This window comes from Lotus japonicus, chromosome 4 (assembly GCF_012489685.1).
Source record: "Lotus japonicus ecotype B-129 chromosome 4, LjGifu_v1.2".
Taxonomy (NCBI): Eukaryota; Viridiplantae; Streptophyta; class Magnoliopsida; order Fabales; family Fabaceae; genus Lotus; species Lotus japonicus.
The window spans coordinates 60,930,093-60,942,828 of record NC_080044.1 but is presented as its reverse complement, the minus strand read 5'-3'; the positions used below and the strand labels follow the sequence as shown (position 1 = coordinate 60,942,828).

The 12,736-nt window shown below is 35.7% G+C and overlaps 2 protein-coding genes across 2 annotated transcripts; both read left to right on the top strand.

The window, feature by feature from the left end:
* The first annotated feature begins 97 nt into the window (after positions 1-97).
* Positions 98-7,934, top strand: LOC130711294 (nuclear transport factor 2). Its single transcript, XM_057560847.1, has 9 exons — positions 98-290; positions 1,192-1,377; positions 3,424-3,721; positions 3,852-4,090; positions 4,177-4,348; positions 4,604-4,725; positions 4,825-4,887; positions 7,159-7,222; positions 7,340-7,934. The coding sequence occupies exons 2-9, from the start codon at positions 1,192-1,194 to the stop codon at positions 7,561-7,563; spliced, it is 1,368 nt and encodes a 455-aa protein (XP_057416830.1). The 5' UTR covers positions 98-290; the 3' UTR covers positions 7,564-7,934.
* A 2,016-nt stretch (positions 7,935-9,950) lies between these two features.
* On the top strand, positions 9,951-12,722 carry LOC130715636 (mitochondrial import receptor subunit TOM5 homolog). Its single transcript, XM_057565754.1, has 2 exons — positions 9,951-10,162; positions 12,402-12,722. Exons 1-2 carry the CDS (start codon positions 10,076-10,078, stop codon positions 12,477-12,479), a joined length of 165 nt encoding a protein of 54 aa, XP_057421737.1. The 5' UTR covers positions 9,951-10,075; the 3' UTR covers positions 12,480-12,722.
* The last annotated feature ends 14 nt before the right edge of the window (positions 12,723-12,736 follow it).

The following is a 12,736-nucleotide window of genomic DNA, read 5'->3' as shown; positions in this document are numbered from 1 at the left end:
TAAATTAATTAAAGGACTTAATTATGAAAGCAAACGTGCTAAAAAATGATCGAGGAAAGTGTAATAAAAAAACAAAAAGAGGAGAGGCATCTTAGAATAGAAAAAGCAATAGCGGGAGTCATCGTCTGTTGTTGTGATCTCCGAACACAAACTCAACTCAACTCAACTCAGCATCAGAATCTCTACTCTCTCTTCCTTCCCCAGTTCACCCTCCCTCCCAACACTCTCTTCTCTTCTCTTCTCTTCTTTCGATCTCTCTCTCACTTTCTCTAACATCTTCAACCAAGCAGGTACACACGTGCTTCAACACTTTCCTTGTAATTGTTTTCGTTTATACCATTGTTTTGTTTGCAGTTAGCTGAACTTGTTATCTGTCTGATCTGTCAATGTTTTGTCTTTTAGGACAAACTTCCTCTTCCTTTCCTTCAAGGAATGATCTACGCTATGTTCTGCCCATGGAATTTCCTTATTTTTTTATATTATTTTTCATGATTCGCAGCTTTTGCTTTTCTGTTCATGTTGTTGGTCAAACTTAGATTTTGTTTTGGGTTTTGCTAGGACTCTGTTCTTCTCATGATTTTTGGGTTTTCCATTCTTAATTCTGTATCAAATTGTTTAGCTATTGTCTGGGTTGATTGACTTGATTCATTCCATACATTGATCCTTTTGTTTTGTTCTTGTAGTCATGATTTTAACACTCCCTATGTGTACTTGTGTTGTTTGCTCAGGTTGTTTTATTATACTAACACTTAGATATTGTTTACTGTCCTCTAAGTTGACTTGGTAAGTCAGTGATTTAGGCATTATGATAATTGTATCAGAGACCCTTCTATTTTTTTCAAATAGCTGCAATCAATTCAGTTGTTCATCCTTTAAGGGAGTTGTGTTTTTGCGGTTTGCAATTGCGAAGTTTCATTCATACCTATCTCCCAGTACCAGATTTGTGTTGTTCCTTCTATTTGTAGGTTCTGATCTGGTGCCTTACAATTGCTATCACCGTGTATTATGCTTTCAAGACACTGAGACTTTGTTTTTTGTTTTTCTTCATGTCATATCAGCTATGCAAGTTATTCTATCAATTTTTTGATGGGGTGGGGCGGAAAATTCAATCGTTCTAGTCCTTTCCACACCCAAAATTTATCCATCATTAATGATTCCTTATGCTGTACATTAATGTGAATTATTGTGCAGATGGCAACGCAGGAAGCAAGCCCTGCCACTGCTCCAAGTGCTCAAGTTGTTGGCCATGCCTTTGTGGAGCAATATTATCACATTCTGCATCAATCCCCGAACTTGGTGCACAGATTTTATCAGGAATCAAGTTTCTTAAGCAGATCAGATAGCAATGGTGTGATGACAACGGTGACAACTACGAAAGTAAGCCCACCAGGATATGCATGTAAAATTCAATTGTTTGATTATAAATGCCCATATTGTTTAAATCCAACTGTATTTTAGACACTCATCAAAATTTTAAAATTTGTCAAAGTAATAAAGAGATGAAATACAATGGAAGTGTTATTGAGTCCTTAGAATTAGATTCGGCGTGACCATTTTCAAAAATAGCTCTTTCTGACATGTCACGCATTATGCTTTTTCATCTTTGCTTTATTGATAAAGTTAAGTGGGCTGTATTTGACTGGGGAATGACTGAAATAAAAACGTGTCCATCAAACCACCAGATGACGGATTTAGGGTTCAAAGGTTATATAGACTTGTAGCATGGGTTTTAAGATTACTGAATTGATGTTTCTTAGTTAACTTTTGAATTAAAGGTATATGAATGTAGGTATAATATGTTGGAGTTATGAAAAAAATCTGTGACGGGAGTTGTGAATGCTATCCAGCATGAGTTCCATGGGCTGTTTGTCACATTAATTTAAAAACTAAATAAGATGCGAGTTTTATTCAAAATTTATGTGGTTACCATACTTAATAAAGAGAAAAACTTGGTTTTAGGATTGTTCTAAAATAAAATTTTGATAGCATAATTATGCTTTAGAGATTTTGTTAAAGTTATGACAAAGCACCCATTGTATGCAAAATAAAACTAAGAGATGACTGGCAATAAAAATCATCAGAGTCTTCTTTGGAACAAAACTTAATTTGGGCTAGGCCTAACTTTAGGCCAAAAGCTAGATTAGGGGTAAGGATTGATTTATCCTTTATAAGAACTTATTAGTCATATCTCTAGTCAATGTTGGACCTCAACACCCCCTCACACCCAGGGCTGGACATCTGGAATGTGAAGTTTGCAGGGGGCCCATTTATGGGTGGCCCAATAACAAATCTAGGATAGACTTTGACACCAACTCAGAATTTGGATTGCTCTACGCTTTATATGTACTTATTTAGCTATATCTCTAGTCAATGTTAAACTTTAACACACCTCTTTACATCCAAATCTGGATATATAAAGCGTGAAGTTTGCAGGATTGGACATCTGCGGATGACCCATTTATGAGTGGCCCAATAATGAATATAGGATAGGCTCCGGTACCAGCTTAGAATTTGGACTAGGACTAGTTCTATTCCAAAAGCTAGCTTAGGGGCGAGGATTGCTCTACCATCTATAGAAACTTATTTAGTCGCATCTCTAGTCAATTTGGGACCTTAACTAAAACAATTGCAGGGTTAGAGGATGCTATGTTACAGATTACATTATATTCATTTTGCCACAAAATTTGTTGCCATGAAGGATAGGTTACTTTAGTCCAATTGATATTTGGACCTTGGTTATAGATTATCAACAAAAGCAGTAAAGGAAGCTTAAACAGGACCTGTGTCTTGTGTGCATGATTTGCTTAGCAGCACATCACTCATTTTGTGTGTGTTTGATTTACAATTTCCAAGTGCTCAAACTTATGTTCACCTCCACACTACCAATTTGTTCCTTTCATGTTACCTAGCTTTGGTACATGTCCAACGGGTTCACAAGCATAGCTTTTATAGTTAAGTTGTAATGTATTATATTAGAATGATCAACTTGACAACTTATATAATCAGTTTACTTTCAGTCCTATACCTCAATATTCTCTTTCAAACTACAATCCAGTCATTCTTGAGCTTTATAATATCTACTTCAAGCATATTTTGCAAGAGCAATAACTGAACATCCATATGTTGATTATTCAAACAGTTCTATATTTGGGTGGGACTAGTTGTTCTATGAACTTATTTAGCTCCTCCTCCTTGATCTTAAACCACGATATCTGAAACATATTATACTTAATTAAATACTGTTGGGATGTAACATGTCTAGCTTGTATATTGATCGTACTTCCCAAAAAGCTTCCTATTAATAGTTTGGTTTCTGAAGAATTTCATTAATAGACAGTAAATGCTTGAGTTGCATACTTCAATTCTGGGCTTGTGTGATTTATTTTGAACTCATTAATTAAAAGGAAATAATTGTTGGATCAGGCAATCAATGAGAATATTATTTCCCTGAATTATGAAGATTATACAGCAGAAATTAAAACCGCAGATGCTCAGGAGTCGTATGAGAAAGGTGTGATTGTTTTAGTAACTGGATGCTTAACTGGGAAGGATAATGTGGGACGGAAGTTCTCGCAGACGTTCTTCCTTGCCCCACAAGATAAAGGATATTATGTCTTAAATGACGTGTTCAGGTATATTGAGGATAATGACACACCACAATTAAATTCTGTCCCAGTAAATATCATCAATGAAAATGTTGAGGCACACATACCAGAATCAGGTTAGCATGACTTTTCTCCATACACACACACACACACACACACACACACACAATATATAGGGGATATATACTCAACAACCTTTTGTTTTGCTTCATCCTCAATTTTTAATTGCTTCTTACATATCTCTAGAGGATATACATGCTCCAAAACATCTTGTGGAAGATCCTACAACTTCTACTGAGGATGAAAACCTTAATGATGGTAATGAAGTTCATCATCCTCAGGACAACGAGGAAGAAGGATCCGTTATTGATGAAGAGGTTGCTGTAACCTCTGCTGATATAAGTCAGAATGATGTTGTTACTATTCGTGAGTCGACTTCTACAGTCCAGGATGATGCACCAAAGAAATTCTCATATGCATCAATTGTGAGTTTGCCATATATTTTATTGTCTTGTGCTACTCTTTCCTTTCTTTTACATTCATTAACTTAATTATTTTCATTTACATGAAGGTAAAAAGTAGCGCAGCACCTGGTCGTGTCTATGTTCCCAGCCGAGCTGCAAGGTTGGCATCTGCTAAATCCATTGAACAATCACCTGCTACTTCCAAATCTACGCCCGGGCCTGAGGCATTAGCTCCTAGTAGTGACAGTGTACCTGGGAGTAGCGATATTCATGAAGAAGGTGTATATAAGTGATTGTTAACTTGATTGACTGCTATTTTCTTTTTCAGAGACCAGTCAACTGTGATCTAGACACATGATATTTTCCTCCTTGCTTCTTTGTTTCATCTAATTTTTTACTTAAATTGAAGAGATAAAAACTAATCCTTAGAAGAAAACGAGGTTAAATGGATTGATATAGTTTATAACTCATATACACTGCAGTGCCTTATATTCTAGTTTGAAAATCAATTGACTTGCCTTTTACTTTTAATAGCTGAAGGCCACTCCATATACATACGGAACTTGCCATTTAATGCAACAGTTGAGCAACTTGAAGAGGTCTTTAATAAATTTGGTCCTATTAAACATGGTGGAGTCCAAGTTAGAAGCAGTAAGGTCTGTGTATATTACTATCTTTATCTGCACTTCCAAATAATCTAGGCATTTTCTTGAGGCAAGTGTATGAGCTATGTTTGTATTTTTGGTTTCTTGCAGCATGGATTCTGTTTTGGCTTCATTGAATTTGAGGATGCGAGCTCCATGCAAAGTGCACTTGAGGTACATAATTTTATAGTTCTATGGTGCTATTTGCCTGTTTTTACATATGGCCGTAAAGAATTATCTGTTTGTGGTTATCATTGAGATTAACATGTGAATATTTCTTAAAATACTTTTAGTTGATTGGTACTAGTGCTATAGATTAGCATTAGCTTGTATAGATGTTTCCTGAAGTTTTTAAGTTTCAGCTTCTGATAGGGCACTTCTGGTGCTGGAAATTTCAGGAATTGAATGTGCTCTTCAGCCTCTGCCTATAAAATATTGTGTATTCTTCTACACGAGCAGGCCTTTATTGAGATGCGTTTGTACAATATATAAATGCTCCGTTGAAATGAGATTGTTGTATTCTTGTATTTATGCTTTGATTGCTTACCTTGCTTAGATTGTTTATTGAGCATGATTAACTTGTAGTAGTTGTGTGAACTGTGAAGGACAAAGAATATTATAGTTGGAAAGCACATGAGAAGATTTCTCTGCTTAAGATTGGCATGCCCAATCAATTTGTTTGTTGTTCGTGTCACTTGATACTTCTTTGACATAATGTCTTATTTTGTTTCTTTTCACATGTCACTGCTTGATATGTTATCCGTGAGAACAACTCTAGTTTTCTTTAGCTTGCAGATCCAGGTAATTGAATCAAATAGGAACTTAAGGCTTATTTTAGCTATCCGTGTCTAATTATTTGGTTTTGAGTGATTGTGTTTCTTTTGGAAGAACAAGTTATCCTCAAATGATAAACACCCTGACTTATAAAGTATAAAAAATCTGCCACCTTCCCACGTGTTCTCTGTCATCTTAAGCTCGTATTATGGTGATATGGACTATGGAGAATGATTAGGAAAAGCTGCAGTGGCAGCGTGAGTGCATGTAACAGCTTTGCTTTTTAGAATGTGGTATGGTATTTGGTTAAGATGCAATACTGTTTATTGGAGACAAGAAATCAGCAGGTTGGTCGTTGTTGATTTTATGGAGTGTCTTGAGAAGTCCGACATTGACTAGAGATATGCCAAAATAATTATTATAAAGCGAAGAGTAACCCCTCACCCAGCTGACTTTTGGGATAGAGTCAGGCTTAGATATTTTAAGATGGTATCAAAGCCTATCATAGATCTGTTTATTGGAGACTATTCATGACCCATATATGGGCCACCTGCAGATGTTCATCCCTAAAAATTCCACGCTCCAGATGTCCAACCCTGGGCGTGAGGTTGAGAAGTCTTACTTTGACTAGAGAATAGAGATATTACTAAAATATCTTATAAGGGGTAGAACAATCCAAACTCCTAAGCTAGCTTTTGTGGTTGAGTTAGGCATAACCCGAACTTTAATAATGATGAGGAAATTATCTACTCTGCTGTTGTCATACATAATGTATATAAAAAAGGGCAACCTGGTGCTATAAATTTCTGCCATGGTTGGGTTCAGGGAAGGGTTGGACCCATTGTAGGTCTATTGTAGACATCCTTATCTAGCATTTGCAAGATGTGATTACACTCATAAGTCATGACCTCCTAGTTACATGGCAGCAACTCCAACTGATATGCCAAAGCTCCACTTTGCAATATACAGCATCTAAGCCCTATGAAATTTTAATGGCAGTCTCAAACTTGGACCCCTAATACGAACCATGTTGATGTTTTCATGAAGTAGCCTTGTACTGTGCTACTCCTTTACTGTCTGTAAACTATTTGTAAAGATGGGACCAGGTGGAATTTGGGATGTTATGGACTTTGTACTTCCCCTATACTGGAATTAATGAGTCAATTTAAAAACCATTTGGGTTGTTGGTTAGTGAATTTGTACTTCCCTCTAGGTCTGTTTTAAGTATCTGTTTTGCTGTAACCGGAAGCTTGGCAAAGACATTACTGACATGATTCATTTTTGTGATATAACCGAACTGGAGAATATGCCGGTGTTGAATTCTTCTCTGTACTGTGCAGATAGGAACAACAACTAGAGAATATGCATGTGATATTTGGGCTAATCTTATAGCATAATAAGTGTTTGGTTAAGCTTATTAAATAACTTATGACCTACCTATAAGTTTTTTCTGTTTAGTTTCATAATTTTCAGATTAGCTTTTTGAATAGGTATTTATAAGTTATAACTAGTTACAAGTTATTTTAAGCTTTATTTCAATAAACTTGTGAATAAGTGCTTATTACTTTTAGCGATTAATTAAGTTGTTGACTCAAATGCACCCGCAAATCATTGTATCTTCATGGGATTTTGTACTTATCTGCTAATAGATGTTAGTAAAATTAATTTCAGGCTACACCTATTATTGTTGGTGAGCGACAAGCTGTTGTTGAGGAGAAGAGAACAACTACAAGAGGTACACTGATATTTTCACTTTACTTTTGAGTTAAACATGACTTATATTTGATGGAGGTTAAACCAAGGTTTCCAGATAAACTCTGATCAAGTTTTTTCCCTCCCAATCTTATTCTAGTCAGCGGTAGTGGAAGAGGGAGGTATCCTTCAGGACGAGGCGGTTTCCGAAGCGAGAGCTTCAGGGGCGGCCGAGGGAAGTTTGGTGGTGGACGGGGATATGGCAGGAGTGAATTTAGAAGCCAAGGGGAGTTCTCGGGGAGACCGAGGAGTTCTCAACGGCCAAGTCAGAATGGAGGTGGGCGAGGTGGACGTGGTTTGGGAAACCGCGATTCAACAGTGTGAACACATTTGTTAATGAAAGAAGAACAAGGAAACTGGTTGGTTGATTATTTTTCATAAGCCAAACACCTCTTTCTATTCCCCTTTGTTTTGGCACGTTCTGACCTTCACCATTGCAATAATTCAATGGAAGATCAGTGAGTTCATCAGCACTTGCAGAAGTGAGTGCATGTGTTTTTTTTCCCACATTACTGAATACACTTGTTGTCTTCTTCCATTTTAAGTTATATTGAGCGAGAGTGTACCTCCGATTGAGTTGTTAACATGAATCTCCATTGTGGAAGTTTGATATATCATATATGTAAAATTGGAACCAAGTTAATTCCTTTCATCAGTTCATCTTTCTCATAAAGCTTAATGACGTTTTGCCTGTATTTCTGTTTCTGGTAGTTGATATGAGATATTGAGTGAGGTTGTAATGACACTTGCATTACATGATGTAAAAATTCACTACCGCAATTCACAACAACGATGGTTAGAAAGACAATGGATTAAGAGTTAACAGTGTATATAAGAAATGAGAAAGCGTTTTATAACTTATAAGACAATTCAGCTTTTATAAATGGCTAAATAGCATTTTTGTCCCTCATTTATCACGATTTGACAGTTTTGATCCCTCAAAGGATTTATTAGCCTAGAACGTTCCTCACATTTACTAATTATTGCAGTTTTGATTTTCATTCAACTTCCATCCAATATTTTACGGTTTTTTTAATCAAAAAATCAATTAAAAAAACCAGAACCATAAAATTGTTGATTAGAAAACATAAAATTGTTCTTCAAGCCTTTTTTTTTATTGATTTTTTAATTGAAAACCATTAAATATTGGATGAAAGTTAACGAAAAACTAAAACTGCAATAATTAGTAAATGTGAGGGACGTTGTAGGCTAATAAATTTCTTGAAGGGCTAGAACTGTCAAATCGTGATAAGTGAGAGACTAAAAATACTATTAAACCTTTATAAATATATACTACATTTTAATTTCCTTTTATTCAAATAGTATGGTAGTAATTTATAAGAATATTGACTTTTCCTCATTTTATAAGCATTCCAATTGCAAACATTAGTTATATTCTCAACTTTTATTCCATATCGTATGCAATATCTTATGTCTATATAATTTCTATCTCTATTTTGTATCCTTTGTTTCCTATTCCAATAATTAGTTCTAGTTTTAATTCAAAATAATTAAATTTGATGTTCATTTGTTCATACATTCCAAAACAAAATACAGGCTCCATTCCACACGAATAAAAATTACTAACTTTTATTTAATTTTTTAAAATAAATCAAGGGGCTTGACTTGGGGGCTTTTATGTCGGAGCGGTTGGTGGTGACCCTTTTTATGCGGAGATTCAAGCTTTAGTGATGGGATTGAAATATCTTTGGAAGAACAATTGGAGAAAGGTGAAGTGCAGTGTGAATTGTCTTGAGTTAGGCTGAGCTCTTAGGCAGAATGCGCTAATGAATATTCACATTCTTCTCTCACGCTAGTGGGATGTTAGTATTCGTCATGGCTCTCGAGAAGGTAATGAATATGTAGATTTTCTAGCTAATCTTGGAGCAAGTCTGTAATGTGTTATAGTGGAGCTGGTGGATCCTCCTGATGCTGTTTTGCTCCTTCTTAAGAAGAACATAGATTTTGTTTAGCTTTATCGTTTAGTTTTTCCTATGCACCCCAAAAAAACTAACCATAGGAGGATGTCGTACACTTGAGTGGCAAAGGAAAGGTATGAAGTAACTCGACTGATATGGATAGGGAGTAAGTACCTCTTTTCCAGGCCTGTTCCGGAAGCAGGGCATTCCACTCATTCCACTTAGGGAGAAAGTCTTTCCCGTATCTATTTGAACCTGATCTACAAATTTCTATCCGGTAGACTTGGTAAGGTAAAAGGGTCCCCCGACTTACTTCGTTCCCTGTCCTTCTACTAGTGGTGGTATCCTAAGATTCCGGTTTAGAAATGATCTATTTCTGTAACTAGAAATTTCATAAGAGAAGAAAGATCGTAGCGTAGAAAAGAAATGGCTTTCCTTCACGGGCTTACCAAGAAGTGAGTTATTTATCAGCTAAGCATTATATTCTTCTTATGGCTAGATCCAATCTCCTGGTCCCTGCGGAAAGGAAGTATTAGGAAAATCCTAATTGCAATTTTATCTAGACCCACAGCATGAAAAAAAAGGCTGGAATGGTACGATCCCTCCGTCGCCCCAGAATGAAAGGGGGGATCTCGTAGTTCTTGGTCTGTGAAGATAGGTTGTTAGGTGCTCCGTTTTTCTGAGTTCGAACCTAAACATGTGCTTCAAAGATAGCTCTCCATATTATAAAAATGGATGGTACTATTAATATTTTTTTTCAATTATTGTTTAATATAAACTCCGTGCTTGGCAAGTGAACGGTGAACAAAAATAAATATCCCTTGAATGTGAGTGTGGCCTTGTCACAACTCCAAACCAACACAGAACCCTAAACCCTAATTGCTTCCTCTCTCGCGTTCTCTCTTCGTCTCGCTTCAATGGCCGATTCTGCGTTTTCGGTTCAATACCTGAAAGATCTCGTTAATTCTCAAATCCATGACGAAGACAAATGGGCCTTCAATGTGGTAATCTCTCACTTTCTCTTCGCTGCTCGATTCTCCCCCTTTTCCCTTTCCTGCAATTCTGTTTTCGTTTTCATTTATGTTCGTATGTGATTCAATACAGTGCGTAGTTTGATTATCATGTCATCTGATCAATTTGCGAACACTGGTGCAGCCCTATATGTTTCGTTTTTCTCTGTGAAACAGTGTGATTACGTTGTTGTATTGAATGCTTTGGTTTGTCAGCTGGTGTGATTGCTTATATGGAGTAGTTTCAGTTCTTGATCAGACTCTAGGATCTGTTTTTGTTTGTTATACGGGTTTAGCTTCTGTAATTGTTGATTGGGGGCAATTATTGATTGTATTCACACCAGGCCATGTCTGAATTTTATAAGTCTTTGTTAATAATCCTGTGACTTCTGTATATTTATTATGTCCGTATCGCAAGTACAGCATTTTTAGTATCTTAGCTCTGGTTTAAATGATGATAGGGAAATACAAAAATTTATTAGTCATATGATCTAGGTGGAGTGGATGACTTGGATGTTGTTTGTGATAGAGAGATAACACTCAAACTTAAGGTTAAGGGATGATTTTACCACTCAATTATAAGACTTATGATACTGCATTAGTGAATGCTGGTCCACATAGATTGAAGAGTAAACAAGAAAATAAACCCTTTTAGAGTATATTAAAGCTTTAAAAATACCTTATATAGTATCTTACTTATATCCAGAGTGCTTTAGAATATCTCAGATTATCTCTTAGGATTGATTTATATATTTTCATATATGTTGTATATTATATTATTCTGTACTATATAGTTAGGTTATGACTAAGAATTAAGAGTTTTAGTATTTGTATAAATAAAGATTACTGCTTTGTCTTCTGTTATAGCATCCATCATATCATTCACATCAATATTGTTATTCTGATTGTTGCTTTACTTCCCTATATACCAAAAAGATTAACCCTATAACTTCTACATGGTACTAGAATGGTACCATCCAGTGACGGATCCAGAAATTTTATGTAGTGAGGGCAATATATACATATAAATTTGTAATAAAAAAATTAACATATTCTATTAAGAGTGAAGACATTTTTTACCAAAGAAGACACAAGTGAAGTCATTTTTTACCAAATGGGTCATCAAAAACCACATATTTTACTACTCAAGTGAGGGCATTTAGCAATGTGGAACACAAGTGAGGGCATTTAGCAATGTGGAATATAAGTGAGGGCAATTTTTATCAAAGGATCATAAAAAACCACATACTTTTACTACTCAAATTTTTTTCTAATGTATTTTTTCATATTTAAGTGAGGGCACTTGCCCTCATACTCCACAACTTGGATCCGTCCCTGGTACCATCGATCCTGATCTATCTTGTGAATAATTTGGTGCTGAGTTACCTAAACTTTGGAACTTTATTTGTAATAATGTTAATGTCTATGATTCTTTTCTTTTCGTAAGCTGTGGACAAGTTCCAGCCACACTTCCTCTCTCAATATATTAGGGAGAAAGTTAAGGTAGTATAGTACCTATTGTAATTAAGATGGTAGAATCTTGTCTTATCTGCATGTGTGGAGAAGACCTACAAAAGTCTCCGTAATAAGAGTGGATCAGATGAAGGGAAGTACATTAGTTAGAAGTAGAGTAGAAAGAATAATTATATGTTAAACCATTAAGAATATTTGAACTTTAAATAGTTTGACATTATAAACAATTTTGGCAGGATATTATGTGTCATTCGATCCATTTAGTCAATGCAACCTAGTCGAAATTTTTTGTTGTTGTTGTTGGCTGTTTGTTATTCTTCCTGCACCTCAGTGACAATGATGTTATCCACTTATCCTTAGTTTCTTGTTGGAATTTGCGCATTTTCTTACATTGGGATTATTGATTGTGATCTGTTTTTTTTGGGAAACTTTTCCACAGCATGCATGATTTATGATTATTGTAGGAGATACATCATTCAGCTGAACAAGAGGAGTTATTATCTAGGGGTTGTGTATAGGCTGCAGTAATCTACTGAATTATAACTGGCCGAGGAACTTTTGGTTAATAACTGATAAGATTAATCCTGAGTCTAGCTTAGAGGAGTTACTGTGACTAAGAGTATGGATAAGGCTGTGGCATTAGGCTATATACTATATTGTGCTTTTGACTTAAAAAGCATTTCTCATGTTAATTCATGTTTATATCGTGGAGGTCGAGTTTGTTTAGGATGATTGTTGACTCTTCTTATTTACTTTGCAGAAACTGCTGCGTGCTGTGGGAATTTTTGCAGGATCAATAGTACTCATGCGAAACTATGGCGACCTCATGACAATCTGAAAGTAGAAAACTATGTTGTCTTGGTGTAGTTTCAATCTGAAATGAATAGTATTCATAAGCCATGATATTACTTTTCTGATTTGGTTATGTTGACTGCAAATGTTTGTGCACATTTCCTTGTGGTCAGATATGTTTTGGATAAGAAACAACTACTTTAGGATTCTTGGATAGTGATATGCTATTGTTCACCGCATCTATGTGCTTGAGTTAATAACTAAACCCCCTACCCCCTTTAGGCCTTAAGTAATGGGTTTGAC

What these genes read in the sequence shown, in the direction of transcription:
- LOC130711294 (XM_057560847.1), top strand. Translation starts at nt 1,192, where the DNA reads ATGGCAACGCAGGAAGCAAGCCCTGCCACTGCTCCAAGTGCTCAAGTT. An exon ending in TAGCGATATTCATGAAGAAG is followed by an intron (nt 4,349 to 4,603) that starts GTGTATATAAGT and finishes TACTTTTAATAG; the next exon opens with CTGAAGGCCACTCCATATAC. An exon ending in CCATGCAAAGTGCACTTGAG is followed by an intron (nt 4,888 to 7,158) that starts GTACATAATTTT and finishes AATTAATTTCAG; the next exon opens with GCTACACCTATTATTGTTGG.
- LOC130715636 (XM_057565754.1), top strand. Translation starts at nt 10,076, where the DNA reads ATGGCCGATTCTGCGTTTTCGGTTCAATACCTGAAAGATCTCGTTAAT. An exon ending in ACAAATGGGCCTTCAATGTG is followed by an intron (nt 10,163 to 12,401) that starts GTAATCTCTCAC and finishes TTTACTTTGCAG; the next exon opens with AAACTGCTGCGTGCTGTGGG.